General features: G+C 43.4%; 1 protein-coding gene across 1 annotated transcript in view; it reads left to right on the top strand.

Annotated features, from left to right (window-relative positions):
• The window catches only part of C12H6orf163 (chromosome 12 C6orf163 homolog), a 46981-nt gene extending 31570 nt beyond the window's left edge, over positions 1-15411 (top strand). The window contains exons 4-6 of the mRNA XM_060167686.1: positions 318-425; positions 5236-5438; positions 11631-15411. Coding sequence (XP_060023669.1) covers positions 318-425; positions 5236-5438; positions 11631-12108 — 789 coding nt within the window. The 3' untranslated portion in view covers positions 12109-15411. The remainder of the gene's footprint in view (positions 1-317; positions 426-5235; positions 5439-11630) is intronic.
• The last annotated feature ends 2228 nt before the right edge of the window (positions 15412-17639 follow it).

Below are 17639 nucleotides of genomic sequence, written 5' to 3'. Positions count from 1 at the left end.
TTTTTCCACTTCTCTGTATTTTCCAGATTTTCTGCGATGAGCATACATGACTTTGATAGTCAATCAAGCAAGAAATAAAGTGCCAAAGAAAAAAGACAACCCAGCAGGCTGCAGTAAAGCTCTCCTTAGCAATTCCTGAAACAGTGATTTTAGCCACGGTTTGGGCCGTGTTAGGGCATCTCTGGCTGAGGCCTAGTTTGCTATGGGAGGTTTGAGATGGGAACAGAGCCAGTAGTCAGGGGCCCCAGGGTGGTTGCTAGTTTTCATTAAACATGAAAACCTGATACATATTAATAAATAAATGAACTCTTTCAAAGGCAGATGAACGCCAAAGAGAAGCAGTGAAGAAAGCCCTTGAAGAAGCAAATGACATGCACAAAATGAAAATCCAGATTCTGAAAGAGGAACATCAAAAAGATTTACAGGTTGTTATAGTGGCTTGTTTGTTGTCTTTTTAGCGGTACTTTAGTGAAAAGCTCTGGCGTGTTTCATGGAGGTTGGTTGGGAGGCCCAGGATTTTCACAGAAGATATGCTGGACTCCACGGCAACAGTGATGCATGGGTGCAAGAGAATCCCTTTGGCATAATGAAGCATAATGAATGGCCTTTGATATAATGAACCCAAACCTTTATGGGGTTAAGGTATGAAGGAGGCACCCCTGCCTGCACTCTACATCCCTTGCCACTGGCTCTCTTTCCTCCTCTCAGTGCCCTTCTCCTGGACCCTCAAACATGTGTGCACCACACTCTTTCCCACCTTGGGGACTTTGCCAGAATGTTCTTCCTGCACTTCATCAGACATCACTGGTCAAGGGAGACCTTACCTGATCAACTCTGTCCTGCTACCCATACACTGTCCTGGTCACCCCGCCCTCTTTAACAGCATCACCACCTAGCACTGGTGTAAGTAAATAGATTGGAGGATTGATTACTTGTTGAATATGTGATCGCCATCTGCCTGCAGCCTTCGTAAGGGTGTGTCTGCCCCGCTACCACCCTTGTCCCAGTGCCAGCACGGTGCCTTGACTTTGTAAGTGTGAAAACGGGCTGAACAGAGGAAGCAGGCGCTTCTCTCCCTTCTCCTGAGCTCTCTGATCGCATCCTTTTTCCTAAGTGTGCGTTTACCGCGATGCCAAGAGGGACCTCTGTTTCTCAGGTATTTCCTGCAGGACCAGAGGTCACACAATGAGGGGAACTCTTTCCAGCCTGTAACTTGTTCCAGTACACGACTCTGGGTAGTCAGTAAACTGTCCAGGCAGAGACCCAGGGGTTCCTTACACAGTTCAGTCCCAAACTCTGCTCAAAGGAAAAAACAGAACTATTTTCACACGTGGGTCACGGGAGGGACAGAACAGGGCACGATGCAGGTGTGATGATTCCTGGGCAGAGGCTGGAGGGAAAGTGGCAGAAGTGTGGACCCAGGTTTGGCCTAATTCAATAAGAACATAACGAATAAACAGTTCAGGGACCATGGGCCCTTTTGTCTCTCGTTTCGGCCGTGAGCACCTGCCATGTATCAGCTCTGTACCAGGTGAGATTAAATAGACTGTCCTCAGAAAACTTTCTGGCAGGAAAGGGAGCTCCACCCCAGGGCTCCTAAGGGACGGTTGACCCTCCCTGCTTGGCTCCAGTGGCCATCCCTGATTTCACTCCGAAACAGGAGGAGCGTTTATAGCATGTCCAGATAGACCTGCTGCTCAGCTAGCTGGGACCGGAATGGCCACACTGGTTCTTGAATAGTGAAATACTCTTCTATCAATTGATAATCACCACTCCCCGGGCCCCTAACACCTTCACCGCCCTGGACCTCCCGCAGCCCAGCAATTTGAAGGGGCAGCCGTTTCCATGGGTGTGGGCCTCTAGGACCCTGTCCTGTGCTACAGCCAGAGGATCCACATTTTAAATATCCCTCCTGGCATTAGGGTGTGATGATGCAAGGGTAGCTTAGATGTGATGCCTGTTGCAAGGAGCCTGCCTCCTAGTCTTGCTCTAGGTAGTTTGATGGTACCCCATATAGTCTTTGGGTTGAGTTGATGTACTTAGTGTTAAAATAGAAGAAGTCCTAAAAAAGTTTAAAGAGGGAGGTTGACCTTTCCAAACTATTCTAAAAAAGTCTCAGGGGCTTTTTTTTTTTTATTATGATGATGAATGAGTGATTTGTCTAAGAGGGATGTGGAGGGTTGTTTCAGCTGTAGGGTCCTCAGACAGACATCGCTATTGCTCCTCAGGGGGTGTCTCTGAACCACCTCCTTAGAGCCTACTTACCTGCAGATTCCTGGGCTCCACCTGACCTACAGAGTCATTGGCAGCATATTTAACCAGCAGCCCATGTGGTTCTCACATATATTAAAGTTTGATATAAACACATATAAAGTCACACATATTCTCTCATATTAAAGTTTGAGATTACCCATATAGAGAGCAGAAAACCAAATTCTTCTAGAACCAAACAGCATACATTCTGGGACGTAGAAATCACCAGGTATTGCTCTTCTGTGATGTTAAGAATTTGGGTGTCAGATGCTTGCTGTTAAATAAAATTTCCAGGTCTTGTCCAATGGACAGATAGGATTTTGAAAAGGTGCTAATATTATCTTATTCAAATACAATAATATTAAAAAGTAAATAATAAAATGGAAGCTAAGGGAAAATGAGAGTAGGAAATAGAATGAAGTCAGGTGTGAATCCGAAACTTGGAAATGTCTGTATGCCACGAGGTCCTGTGCAGTTACCATAGCTGGCCCTTGAGCTTTCTGACAGTCAATGCACAGAGGAAAGTGCTATGAATCACCATGTCCATGAGGTAAAAACAAATCCGGTACTCAGATGGCCCAGATCTTCCTCCATGTGATACCTGAGAGAAACTTCTCATGAGGGAGGCATTGTGTAATAAAGGAAGGTCTGTCAAACATCTGCACAGTGAAGAGCATGGATTTCATGAGGCTGTCTCTTATCTCCAGGTAGAGGCTGATTCACTCAAAATGCATTTCAGTAAAAGTAATTTAACTGGAAGGCTTTCCATTGAGTAAGAACACCGCCAAACAGTAGGTCATTGAATTATTTTTTCGTAGCTTTAAATAGGTATTGGACATGCTGTATGAGGCAGTAAAATGATTTTGATTTTATTAAACCATTACATAAAAGAGGGACAGGGTTTAATTCTCTGAATCCTTGTTCAGAACCCAGTCAAAATAAAGGGCTGGTGTGTCATTTTTAAATTCTATGATTCAAATAGAAATGTATTATGATAATACTTCATCTATCTAAGGTTCAACCATTCAGCAATCTCAGTTACTGAAACTGTACTTGAAAACCCAGAAATAGTCCCTAAGAAGTTGAAATATCCCGTAAGGCGTTAAACAACGGCCTCTGACTACAAGATAGAGACTCAGGCTTATTACCTGTAGCAGAACCTTCCATTCCCTGCTCAGTGATTGTCTCTGGGAGACAGGGAGGAGGAGGGAGGGAGGAACCTCACTGTCTTATAAGCCCGGATGGCGTTTCTGGAAGGAAAATAAACTGATGAATCTCTGGAAAGACCCCAGCATCACAGCCAGCAATGAAACGAGTAGCTGGTGGGCGAGAATCCTGCTTTTGTTCCTAGTTCTTCCACTGACTCACTCTGTGAAATAACTTAGTTTCTTTTGTTTTTATTCTTTTTTTTTTTTTCCGGTACGCGGGCCTCTCAACTGTTGTGGCCTCTCGCGTTGCGGAGCACAGGCTCCGGATGCACAGGCCCAGCGGCCATGGCTCACGGGCCCAGCCGCTCCGTGGCATGTGGGATCTTCCCGGACCGGGACACGAACCCGCGTCCCCCGCATCAGCAGGCGGACTCCCAACCACTGCGCCACCAGGGAAGCCCCTATTCTCTTTTTTTTTTTAAATTTTGTTTAATATTGGAGCAGAGTTGATTTATAATGTTGTGTTAGTTTCAGGTATACAACAAAGTGATTCAGTTATACATGTTTCTGTACTTTATGAAATCCTTTTCCCATTTAGGTTATCACAGAATATTGAGCACCTTTATTTCTTTATGTTCTCTCTTATCTCTGAAACAGATACAAACTGACCTTTAAATGAAAGTTTTGAAACTCCTGGATGGAATTAATTGCCCCTCCTTTCTGGCATGTGTTTCTGTTAAACCACTGGTTGCAGGATGGGGTCTGGGTCTCCTCTGCTAGGCGGTGAGTCCCGAGGAGGATTCCAGCCTCCTTCTGTCTGTAACATCGGTCCTAGCACTGTGCCTGTCACACTGTGCTGTCAGTGGACATTTCCAGGGATACAGGGTTTTCCTTGGGAGCCTGTTTCCCTCAGGTCCTGGTTTGGCAAGTGCCTCCTCTTTTTACTCGGCTGAAGCCTCCACAGGTCCTTCTACCTTGGCGCAGTGGAGCCCTTGCTCCCGTCCCCTTTGTGAACGAGGAAGAGCCCCTCAGCTCGAATGAGCTGGAATGCTCCAGAACGACAGTGGGGACTGGCAGGCAGCTTCCTGTGGCTGCGGTCGTGTGCGGTGCTTGCTGCCCGGGCCTCAGGTGTCCTCCTACCCGGGAGACTCTCATAGTCATTATTTCTGCCATTTTCCAGGACTGACTTCCTAAAGCAGTATCATGTTCTGTATTTCTAATCACGGATAAAGGTAATAGGACATTATAGAATATTTGGACAATCAAGAAAAAATACCTGTGACCCAATTACTTTTCTTTTTGCAATTCCTTTCCAATATTATCTATATACGTATTTTATGCTAGTTTGTGCATTTCTGATTTTACTTAACATCATTATAAATGAAACTTTTCCATATAGTATACACTATTCTTTATTTTTTCCTTTTAATAGCCATGTAATATTCCATGGTATGGATATACCATTCCAGTTCTTTTTCCATTTTTTCTTCTGTATTCCTTTACTTTTTTAAAAAAATATTTTTTTATTGAATGAAAGATTTTAAATTCTATGGTGCTTTACAATATTCAGAAGTTTCACACACATGATTTCATACAAGCCCATAATCCCCCTTTTTTCCCCACCCCCTGTATTGCCCCTCCCCCTTCCCTCTCCCCACTGGTAAACATTAGTTAGATCTATATCTGTGAGTCTGCTTCTTTTTTAAATACACTCTTCTTTTAAATCATTAGGCTTAACTGGTGTACATTCCATCGGGCAGATGAATTATGATTTGAATAACGTTTTTAAACATCAAAGCTGTAACACCTAAACCTAGTTTTTCTGTTGCTTAAGGAAATGGTATCTAAGACCAAGATGGAGTTGCATCAAAACATGGAGCAAGAACTGCAGCGAGAACGCCTGGCTGCCGAGCAACGCATGGTCCGCAGGATCCAGAGGATCATGATGGAGTGCCACCAGGAGAAAGTCAAGGCTGTGGAGGAAGCCCGGGCCCAGGAGAGGCACATAGCCCAGGAGGAGATCCAGGCCCAGAGAAGGTACTCCAGGGGGCACCCCTGCAAATCAGTGTCTTACTCTGTCAGAATCAACTTGGAGAAAGGGATAAGGTTGAAGCACATAGGTGGATATTTCCCAGATTTTGCGTTTTTACATTTTTTTTTTAATTTACTTATTTTTTATTTTTATTTTTGGCTGCATTGTGTCTCTGTTGCTGTGCACGGGCTTTCTCTGGTTGCGGTGAGCAGGGGCTACTCTTTAATGCGGCGCGCGGGCTTCTCATTGCAGTGGCTTCTCTTGTTGTGGAGCACGGGCTCTAGGCGCATGGGCTTCAGTAGTTGTGGTTTGCAGGCTCTAGAGCGCAGGCTCAGTAGTTGTGGCATACGGGCTTAGTTGCTCCGCGGCATGTGGAATCTTCCCGGGCCAGGGATTGAACCCGTGTCCCCTGCATTGGCAGGCAGATTCTTAACCACTGCACCACCAAGGAAGCCCTGTTCTTACATTTTTATTATGGAATATATCAAACATAGAGGACAATATATAGTATATTGTAGAATATGTGTGTGTGTGTGTGTGTGTGTGGTTTAAAGAAAAATAACACGAATACTCAAGGGCCTGCCAGCCATCTGAAGGGATTAAAAAGTCCCATGTTCTTCCTCAACCACATTTCCTTCCTTTCCCCCATCTCGCGAGATAACTACTGTTCTAAAAGTTGTGTTTTTCATTCTATATCTCCAGTTTTAGGGACGGAGAGGAATCAAGAAATACTTTTCCACAGACACATATAAGTCAGTCTTCACATTCTCTAGCCCATACCATACACTACTGTGGATGGGTTACTTTTGGTCTTTTTCTTATTACACAAGTCATAATGCTGTAAACGAAGTTGACCTTATGGAAATACAGAGAGCAAAAATTGCAAAGTCCCAACTCACTGCTTCCTACCCCGTCCCTGTCTCCCAGAGACAATCATTTTAAAGAACGGGGTCTGTATCCTTCTGTGCCCTTTTGATGTATTTACAGCCTTATATATGTGCATAATCTGAAATAATTTTTACATAAATTGGATCATATATATATGTGTGAAAAATACCAAAGGAACCATTTTATAATATGTAATGAACATTTGATGGAATTGGCCAGTTTGAACAGGACAGCAATCCGGAGCCCTAGTGGCCAAGAGAGAACCTCGGTTTCCAGGTGTTCAGCAACCTGACCAAGCTCATGTAGCTGAAGCAGCAGGACCAAAACTGAAACCTTTGTATTCCACCTCCTGGGCTAGGACTTGTCTCTTGCTTTGCTGCTTGAGTTAACAGATCTGTTTGTATATAATTAATGGGTAAAATCGTCCTTGTTAGAACTGTTTAGAATAGGGCCAAAGGTAAAATTCTGTAGGGGGTGCAGATAAATAGGAATGAAGGCTGCAGCCGCGGCTTCTTCGGTGGTCCCCCCTTCTTGCACAGGCTGTAAGTCACTGTGAGGCAGAGGAGGAAGAGGAAAGAGGATTTCAGGAGAAAGTTAGAGAAGGCGGTTACTCCTGAGTGAGTTGTGGTCCAAAGCAGTGGAAGGTGGCTCTCCTCTCCCTCTGCTTCCCACCCTCCATCTGCAGGAGCTCTGTCCATCCTGAAGAAGCCTCTGGGTCCTCTCTTCACACACACCGGCAGCCTCCTGCTTCCTCCTTCCCTCTTTCGCTTTTGTCCCCCTTTGGCTCTTTCCTCTGTTAGGTTCAACAGCCACCTTTCATTAAGCCAGTTGACTAAGATTAGGGAACTGCCATGCCTGTTATTTTAAGTATATCCATCTAGAATGTCCATTTTGTTATTGATGTGTTCCAGGTGCCTGGCAGAGAACCTCGCGCATGGTGGGTGTTCTTTAAATAGTTATCAAAGGTTCAAGCTTGTTCCAGTCAGCTGAACCCACTTTGCAGCACACCAGGTCTTATTTCGAGACATTGCTAGATTCCAGCGTTCTTTAGAGCATTTGCAGAAATTAATATATGGAGAAGGGCCACTGTTGAGAATTCCACTGTGGATCTCTTACTTGGCTATAAACTTTCACTCAAGACTTCAGAATACTTACATATTGTGACAAATTTGTTAAATGCTCAGAAAACTTTCTTTGTGGGTTGAGGTGATTGAGTTCTAAACAGATTATCTAGGAGACACTGTACTCTTTCTCTTAAAGGTAAAAAAAAAGAAAAAAGAAATAAACATCTTGCTCGGAAAAGTTCTAAGTATTTACTTGCCCAAGGCAAAGGCATGACTGAAATGACTGCTCAGGAATGTGTGTGGTGATGGCTGTAATTCCTGGTGCAGGCTGCCCTTTATTCCACACTAGAACATGCAAGGCCCTTTGTATGCTTCTCATTGAATCCTCATATCCCTTCCTGGGGGATTCAGTCATCTTTCGTATCTTCAGATGAACACACTGAGTCTTAGAGAGAGACTAAGCAACTGCCCAAGGTCACCTGGAGAAGATACAAACCCTGGTGTGTATGATACCGAAGCTTGTGACCTTGCCTTACGCCACCCTGCTCACTTCACCAGAGTTCATCAAGTGCCTTCTGGGGCTGTGGTTCTGAGCTCGGGCACTGAGGAATAAGGCTCTTGCCTCAACATTATGTGAAGTAAGTAAAGCATAGCTGTCCCCTTTGAGCAAGGCTAGAGGGACTTGTGCAAAGAACACATGGGTGCTGGAGGAGTTCTCGGTCCTGGAAAGATCAAGCAAAGAGTGTGTGGGCTGTGTGGTGAGGCGGGTTTCTTGGAGGAAGTTAGTCTTGGTTTGGGCCCTAGAAAGAAGGGAGGAGGTCCCATTTGTGAAGGACTGAAAAGAGTGGGGACAGCATGAGCAAACACATGGAGGGGAAGGTGGGGAGTTTAACGAGGCGGAGCTAAGGGAAGTTGGGAGCATTAATACCCCAGAGATAGAAACGCGCTGCTGAAGGTTGGACTCTGGAGATGCCTCCTCTCCTCCCCGCCCCGTCTGATGTCTGCAGCCCCAGCATGGGTAGCACTAATCCTCCTGCAGACCAGGTGCAATAGGTTCCCAGCGTCTCAGGTGGAACATCAGAATATATTTTCCTTATAAGGACACTGGTTATGGCTAATTAAAATAGTGCTAAGAGCCCTGTAGTTCAAGTGAAATAGCTCATTGTGGGCTCACCTGGCAAATGATCTGCTACGTTCAGTGTTTCTCCAAACATTGGATTCACAAATGAATTTTGGAAACAGATCCCTGCGTAACTTAGGAATTGCCTATGGAGAAATGAAGTGTTGGTTTTTGCTGTACGAACACTGGGAAAATAACTGGCGAAAGTTGGAAAGGACATTTAAAAAAATATCAGATCCCTTTAAGCGAGAACAGATTTTGGTAGTAAGGAGTTTAAAAGGGGCTGTCATGGAGGGCGGGAGCTGGTGTCATCTAAGGTACAGTTTGAGCAGATGTACCTGAGATCAGCTCTGGTGGAGCTTTTTAGTCAGCCCCTTAGATGGACACCTCCTCTGTGTGGGTCCAGAGAAAGCCAGGCTGACCTAGTAGGAAGCTCACACCTGCTTGTGATGGAGCCGTGGTTCTGGAGAAGGGGTGTAACTTCCTCCTTGGGGATTTGGGGCCGGCTCAAGGAAATGCCTTCCAGTGCCTTCTGATCTAAGCCCCATGGGCTCTGATCATCATCTCCACAAACTCACCAACATCCTAAAGTTATAAATCATCGGCCTGAATCCTAAGGTTGTGTGTAGACGCACCTTCTGAACACTATCTATGCCTCTATTGTCCTGTGACCTGGGCTGAGAATCAGGAAGTTGGTTTTGATTCCTCTTCTTTCTGTAGCCCCTAAATCCTAGCAATAATGGATTCTGGCACTTGTGACTTTGTAATATTTCTTGGATTTCCCCCTTTCTCTCCTTCTTCCTATCCCTTTCTCTTTCATCATTAATTTAGATCATTGTACACTCAGAATGTTACAAAATAGTACAAATTGGTCTCTCTACTTCACCCAACTCGGATTCAGTTTACCTGATATTATCAGAATAACAATTCTAAAATGTTATTTTCAGTGTGTTGCCCTCCTGATAAGAAATGTATAGTGATCTCTTATGCTATTGAAGCAGGCAGTGTGTTCTACTGAAGGGCGGGAACTCTCCGATTTGCTCCATTGTGTGACATTGAACAATAACTGTCTCCCCAAGCCTCACTTTCTTCACCTGTTACACGGGAATAATAAGAGGTAATAAATACAAATAGAACCGGCTTCAGTGGGTGAAAATTAAATGAGATATAGTGCATGTAAATTGCTTAGCACAGTCCCTGGGACACAGTAAGTACTCAATAAATGGTGACCCTTTTTATTAATAACGGATATAGCCTAGTTGGTGGGAGAGGGAATGAGAAAAATAGCATAGCAGCTGGAGGCTCAGGACAAATGATGTTTACCTCCAGATTGGGAAAATCTGTCAGGTTTGACAGTCAAGTTGAAAGAATCAGAGACAATGAGAAAACTGCACCTTGGAGGGTAGAAGCTGGGGTAAGTCTTGGAAGGACTGTATTAGACTAGGAGGCAGAGAGGGGAGGGTTTTTATTAACAACTATAAATACTCGAATTCAACATTTGTAGGTTTTTTAATCCTCAAATCTTTAGAGGTTCTATTCCAAGTAGGTATCAGGAGATATCCACAGAAGTGTATCTCAGTGGCTAAGAGATTTGCCCTGAACCCAGACTGCCTGGGTTGTAGCACTTGTTTTGCCACTTTTTCTAATTAAGTGAAATTGAGCAAGTTGCTTGACCTCTCTGAGCCACAGTTCCTCATCTATAAAATAGGCCTCATAGACTGAACTGCCTCATAGACTTGTTTGAGTAATCCTTGAGTTAATATATTAACCATTGAGTTACTATTGAGTTTATAGTTGGCTGCTATAAATTCTATATAATTGTATACATTATAACCAGAGGCCTATGAATTCATTCAGCAGTGGTTCTCAAAGTATGGGCCCAGACCCTTTCAGCAGGTCCCCAAGGTCAAAGCTATTTTCTTAATAATACTAAGATGTGATTTGCCTTTTCACTCTATCTCATGAGTATGTAGTGGTGTTTTCCAGGGTTTTATGTGTGATATCTCAACAGATTGAAATGAAACGAAAATCTAGCTTTTTTTTTCTATTAAGCCAGACAGTAAAGAGTTTTGCCACAAATGTAAAATGATGCCACTTTTCTCACCAAAAGTTTTTTATTTTTTTAAATTTTTATTATTTATTTATTTTTTAATTTTTGGCTGTGTTGGGTCTTCGTTTCTGTGCAAGGGCTTTCTCTAGTTGTGGCGAGCGGGGGCCACTCTTCATCGCGGTGCACGGGCCTCTCACTGTCGTGGCCTCTCTTGTTGCGGAGCACAGGCTCCAGACGCGCAGGCTCAGTAGTTGTGGCTCACGGGCTTAGTTGCCCCGCGGCATGTGGGATCTTCCCAGACCAGGGCTCGAACCCATGTCTCCGGCATTAGCAGGCAGATTCCCAACCACTGTGCCACCAGGGAAGCCCTCACCAAAAGTTTTTTGATTTAGAAAAAATATTTTTCCTACGAGGTAAGTGTTTTATGTTAATGTTTAATGGATTTATCGATACTTCACATGAATTTATAAATGTTTGTTAAATGTCTGACATTTAACTTTTAAAACTGTTAGGGTCACTAGATATAACCCATATGAACAAAAGTTCTTTGAGTTTCTTGGTCATTTTAAGAGTGAAAAGTGATCTTGAGACCAAAAAGTTTGAGACTTCTGTCTTAGAGTATTGCTCAGATAGAATCAAGAATAGGGCTAAACTCACCCTGTGAGACAGTTTCCTTCCCTCTGGCTAAAGGTGAGTAGCTGGGTTGATATATAGAAATACTTTCTCTAGGGGTTTGGAAATCTGAGGCTATTTCTTCATTTGTTTTTAGATCTCTGCATTCATATTTTTCTGACTACAGTGGACTCGAGTCCCTAAAGTTAGTGTTAGACGCTAGACTAGTGGCCTCGCCCTAGCCCACAGTGGGGAAATCAATGTGCACCTTCCCTGCTCTGAAAAATATTTTTTTATTGTTAACATCTAATCAAAGCTCATCTCTACCAGCCTGTCTCAGACTGGTGACTCATGTAAACCATGAAAGCATTTCTCCTACATCTGCGGTGAAAGACAAAATCTTTTTTTTTTTGGTGGCTAATCCATCTAACTATTAATATTCAACCCTTGTTCCTTTCTGTAGAAAGGCCATGGAGGAACTTTTGAGAGCTGGTGTCACAGTTATGAAGGATCAAGAGAACAGTGTGAGCCAACTGATAAAGGAAAAAGAACATAAAATGAGCGTCTACTATTGCATGGCTCAGAAACAGAAGCAAGAAGAGGTTCAGAAAGTGCTTCAAGAAGCGGAGAAAACACATCAGGCCACGCTTAGAAATGTGATGGACAAACTGCTTAACACTCAGCGGGAGCTGCTGTCTATGGCGAAGCAACTGGAAATCATGACAAATTGGAAAGATTTCCTGGAGGAGGAGTTACAGGAAACCAGGGTAGCGTTTCAAAAATACATCAATTATACGTTTCCGCAGCTCTCACCGGGACATGCAGATTTTATTCTGCCAGAAAGAAAGAAAATGCCTTCCGGTCTTATTACTCTGGAGAGCCAAGCAACTCTTGATTCGAAGTCTTCATCTGAAATGGCACTACAAAAGACATTGTTCTAAAGACTAAATAAATCCACTCAAAAACCATTTATTGATCCCCGGTTATGTGCAGCGGACTAGTGAGCTGTGAGCATTTTGATGGAAAACCAAAATATGCAAAAGCACATTCCAGGCTACGATGAGGTTCCAAGTCTGATGGAGGAGAGATAACAGTGAGAGGGGTCAAAACTGACTAGGAGGGAAAAAGATTTCTTGGAAGAAGTCTAAACATACTTCTGTATCTGGCTTTACTCACGTTTACATCAGACATTTAACTATTTTAGTATTTGTTGCAGTTAAAAAACAGTAAAGGGACATGTTCTTAGATGGTTTCCGTTGTGGAGAGGTGTGTCTAGTAATCCAGTATGTCTAGTAATCTAGTCTAAAGATTATTATTTTGTGAACTGCAATAGCTTTGTAGGAAAAAAAAGCAGTGTTTCTCAGATTCAATAGGATAAAACTTAAATTCTGGGAAGCCTATATAAAATAATTCAGAAAGGACTCTCTTATATTTGCCATTTGTGAAAGAAAAATATGTCTTTAGAGGTCAGATTCCTTGCCTCAGGGATGGGGAGTCCCCTTATGTTTATACCCAAGCCCAGGAGTGCTTGGAACTCATCTCCTTTAGGTCAAAATGCAGAAAAGCATTCTGTACCGCAATGCTCAGGACCAACAAATGTCAACATCTACTGAATTAAACTGGAAGAAAACCCAAGCCATAAAGACTGCTCCAAAAAAATCTATCCACTTTAATGTAGCATCCTTAAATTATTAATCACCAACTTATATTGGTGGCTTTAAAATTAAGTACCTGGAAAGCCGTTTTCAGTAAATTAAAAAGTGCTATCGTCAAGCAGGCCTTAGGTGGGTTTGTTTACATTGACTGGTCTGGGATTTCCTAATGATAAAAGTAGTGATGTGTTTACAACTGCAAAGTGGACTACACTCTCCTAGTGCTTAGCTTCCTGATTCTGCAGGACTACTGCGGTCCATACTAATCGATTGCCTAGGGGCTGGAAGTCAGAACATTTATACAGTACTTTACACTGCCTTTTCCAGCACGTTCTTCTCATAGCAGTCAATGGGATAGGCAGGACAGGGGTGGTGGTTAGCCCATTTTGACAAATGATAACATGAAAACTACTATGTACGTATTTACATGCGTGAAGTACTTTTTTTAAGTTGAAGTATAGTTGATTTACAATATTGTGTTAGTTTCAGGTATACAGCAAAGTGATTCAGTTATATATATATATTTTTTCAGATTATTTTCCATTATAGGTTTTTACAAGATATTGAATACAGTTCCCTGAGCTATATGGTAATTCCTTATTGTTTATTTTATATACAGTAGTGTGTATATGTTAATCCCATACTCCTAATTTATCCCTCCCCCCACCTCTTTCCCCTTTGGTAACCATAAGTTTGTTTTCTATGTGAGTCTGTTTCTGTTTTGTATATAGCTTCATTTGTATTATTTTTTAGATTCCACATATAAGTGATATCATATAATATTTGTCTTTCTCTGTCTGACTTACTTCACTCAGTGTGATATTCTCTAGGTCCATCCATGTTGCTGCAAATGGCAATATTTCATTCTTTTTATGGCTGAGTAATATTCCATTGTGTATATACCACATCTTCTTAAACCAATTGTCTGTTGATGGGCACTTGGGTTGTTTCCATGTCTTGGCTATTGTAAATAGTGCTGCAGTGAACATTGGGATGCATGTATCTTTTCAAATTAGGCTTTTCATCTTTTCCAGTTATATGCCCAGGAGTGGAATTGCTGGATCATATGGTGATTGTATTTTTAGTTTTTTAAGGAACCTCCATACTGTTTCCATAGTGGCTGCATCAATTTACATTCCCGACAGTGTAGGAGGGTTTCCTTTTCTCTACATGGGAAGCACTTTAAAAACCTTAATATTTAATCCTCACAATGACTTTTGAAAGTAATTATAACTGCCCCCAATTTATAGGGAGGGAAACCAAGACTCAGGGAGATTAAGTAACTCTCTCCAGGGCGCGCAGCTAGTGACAGAGAGGGAATTCAAAATATCATAAGGCACAGGCAGATGGTTCCATGAGGGAGACCTGGGTTTTGCAGACTTGAATAGATAAGAACAGCAGCTGGCACTGGGGAGTGCTAGCATGTGCCAGCCATGCGTGCACAAGTGGACTCATTCATGCCCGCAGCAGGCTGTGAAAGGTAGGAACCATTAACACAGGCACAGGCAGGTCAAGTCACTCTCTCAACGTCATACAGCGAGGAAGGGTCAGAGCCATTTTCAAATCCACAGAGTCAGTCTTCAGCCCACGCCTTCCGTCGTTATTTTTGTTCAGATGTAAAGGCCTTGGTGCCTGGTTGGTTGACTCTGCAGGTGTGTGTCTTCGTGGCTTCTCTAATGAGGACTGGAAGGACGTGGTCTGTCCTCTATGTCGGGCATCGTTTTTGTCCCTTCTAGAAGTGAAAGGAAGTTGTACCTAGGATTGTGTGTCTGAGTTATTGGAGTCATTCACCAGATTCGCAGCTGAGCACAAGGAAGGAAAGCAGAAGGAAAGCATCTTCTGAAGACATTCACTTCATGGCCACAGTGAAGGTGTGTCTTTTGGTATCAGTGATACAGTGCGTAACATAAAAAGAAAGCAGGCGACTTACTTTTGGTTTGGAAAAAGGAATCTAGTTTCTCAGGCTTCAACCAGATTGGAATAAATTATCCGTGTTTTTAGTGTTTTCCTTGTTTATATTGATACTTCACCCTCAGCTCCCACCCCAATCCCAACCGTTAGCTCCCTTAGGGTTTTTAAAGTAATGTGGATGCTTCCAATAAGGGCAGAGTTAGAGATCTTGTTACTGTCCTGATCCCAGCTTGACCTGCCCACCAGAGGACTCCTCCCTCCGCTTCCCCACAGTGCTATTCAGCCCTCCTGTCGTAGGGGTGATCACAGGGGGTTCTGTCAGGTCAGATTGACCTGATCCCAGAACCCCACTTGCTTTTCGCCTTAGAGCCTGGAGTCAGCACGAACCACGGAGGGGAGGGGACCTCTTCTGTCCTCTGTTCTCATTCTGCTCTGCCTGCCCCAAGGCCAATTTGAAGAAACGGTATCTTTACTCTTACCCAAATCCTTCACCTTGATCACTTCAAGGCACAGTTCTTTCTAGCTTGAATGTCTCCAAGATGATATACCCCTGAGAATTAAAGTTCAAAGTGAATGGCTAATCTGCTCTAAAGGGCAGAAAAAGCTGATAGTAAACTAAAAATGAGACCTCCCTCGTATTTCCACAATCCCATCTACGGAACCTCTCAGCAGTTTCTTTTATTTTTTAAATAAATTTATTTATTTATTTATTTTTGGCTGCATTGGGTCTTCGTTGCTGCGCACAGGCTTTCTCTAGTTGCGGTGAGTGGGGGCTACTCTTTGTTGCGATGCACGGGCTTCTCATTGCAGTGGTTTCACTTGTTGCGGAGTGCAAGCTCTAGGCGCATAGGCTCAGTAGTTGTGGCTCGCGGGCCCTAGAACTCAGGCTCAGTAGTTGTGGCGCATGGGCTTAGTTGCTCCGTGGCATGTGGGGTCTTCCCGGACCAGGGCTCGAACCAGTGTCCCCTGCATTGGCAGGCGGATTCTTAACCACTGCGCCACCAGGGAAGCCCTCAGCAGTCTCTTGTTTCCATGACACTGATAAGGATGATCCTTGTGGATAAAAAAAAGAAACAATGGAAAATACAGCAACAACCACTGACTGAGCATCTGCTATGTATCAGCTATGGCACTAAATTCCTTACTAAACCTTGTCTTACTGAAATCTCACAGCAACCCTGTAAGATGCCTCCTATTACTCCCATTTTGAAAATTAGGAAACTGAGGCTCAGAGAAGGAAAGTCACTTGTTGAAAAATGACAAATTGTTTGACTGCAGAGCCATGTGTTTTCCACAGTTACAGCACAGAGCCTAATTTAGTGCCTGTGTAAACACTGAGTAGGCGTCAGGGGTGCACTGCTTTCAAAACACATTGGAATTGTAGCGGGCAAGTCTGAATTACTGTGCAGTACCCTTGCTCTTCCAGTGGGCATGGGCTGGGAGCCAAGAATTGATCAGCCTTCCCTGAATGTGCTTGAGGAACCCTCCTGATGCGGAGCCCAGGGAAGAATTTATGGAGGGGCGTAACCCAGAGCTCCCTCTCACCACGCAGGTGTCAAGAAGGGCAGAGTCCCTGGCGGGTTCTGGAGACAGAAGCTCAAAGGTGAGAATTGCAATGTCAAGTGAAAAATTGAAAGTGAGGTATGTCTTTGAAATCTCAGTGGGACACTTACATTTTCTAACAAAATCTGATTGAGACTAAGTCAGGCTATTTTCAAAAAGAAAGATTCCCTGAGTGAACCAGTTTTTAGTATAACTTGTCTTGAGAACACTTAGTAACTCTCCTGGTACCAATTACTGAGTACAATACCTAGAAAAGCCACTCTAGATCTTAGATACTAAGCCCCATGCAAGTTATTAAAATTGTAACCATTTTGGAAAGTTACTTTTAAAAGAGCTTAGGGAATTCCCTGGCGGTCCAGTGGTTAGAACTCGGCGCTTTCACTGCTGGGGCCTGGGTTCGATCCCTGGTCAGGGAACTAAGATCCCGTAAGCTGCGAGGCGCGGCCAAAAACAAAGAGCTTAAAGTGCATTTTTCTTAGTTGTCTTAGAGGCTTCCTGTACAGTAGGAGTCTATGCAGCTCCCATGGTTTCTGATATTTAGGCAGCTATGTTAATTCCTGGAGGCCATCTGGGAACTTAATTTGAGGACCCTAAGAAATTACTGTAGTTAAATTTTATAGAAGTCATTCCACCAAGAAAAGAACCTTGTTTTTAGAGACAGGAGACCTGTGGGCTGGGAAACAGGTGCCTAGCATCCCTAGGAGAGATGGAGAAGCTACCTCACCCCCAGAGCAGTCACAAAGCACAGGGGTCGGGCTATTTGGTAATCACTGGACCTTTATGTGACAAAGAAGGCACTCTGGTACTGTCTCTAACCTTGATTCCATTTGACCTATTTATAGCCTGCATATTCTAGCTTTGGGGGCCTTTTTTTCACTGACATCATGTAGACACTATTTGACAAAACAGGTTTGTTTACAGAACAGAGGGTTTTGACATTCTGCTGCCTCTAATAAGCTCTCCTTTCTGCTTGGCTGAGATCACTCAGAAGAAGAAAGAAGAAACCGTTGCCTTTTGCTGTCCAGTTATTGGAAGCCAGGCCATGCGTGAGTGCTTCACCTGCGTTCATTCAGCTCCTGCCTCACAGCAACCAAGTATCATATTCTCACAAAACAAGGAGGAAGCAGAAAAAGAGCCCAAATGGTCATTTTCCTAATCCATATTTATCTTTTTTCAGAGAAAAATATCATTCTCATAAGCACAATAACAGCCTTCCCCTAATTACTCATTGGCCAAAACAGATTGATATGACCATTCATAAGACAATTCATGGCAAAGAGGGATATGATAATGACTGTCTTAGCCTAACAAGGATTTATCCACTAAAGCTGAATGCTTCACTCCTC

The sequence above is a fragment of the Lagenorhynchus albirostris genome, chromosome 12 (genome assembly GCF_949774975.1).
Source record: "Lagenorhynchus albirostris chromosome 12, mLagAlb1.1, whole genome shotgun sequence".
Lineage (NCBI taxonomy): Eukaryota > Metazoa > Chordata > Mammalia > Artiodactyla > Delphinidae > Lagenorhynchus > Lagenorhynchus albirostris.
Note: the sequence above shows the minus strand (reverse complement) of the source record. Positions and strands in the feature narration are given on the sequence as shown.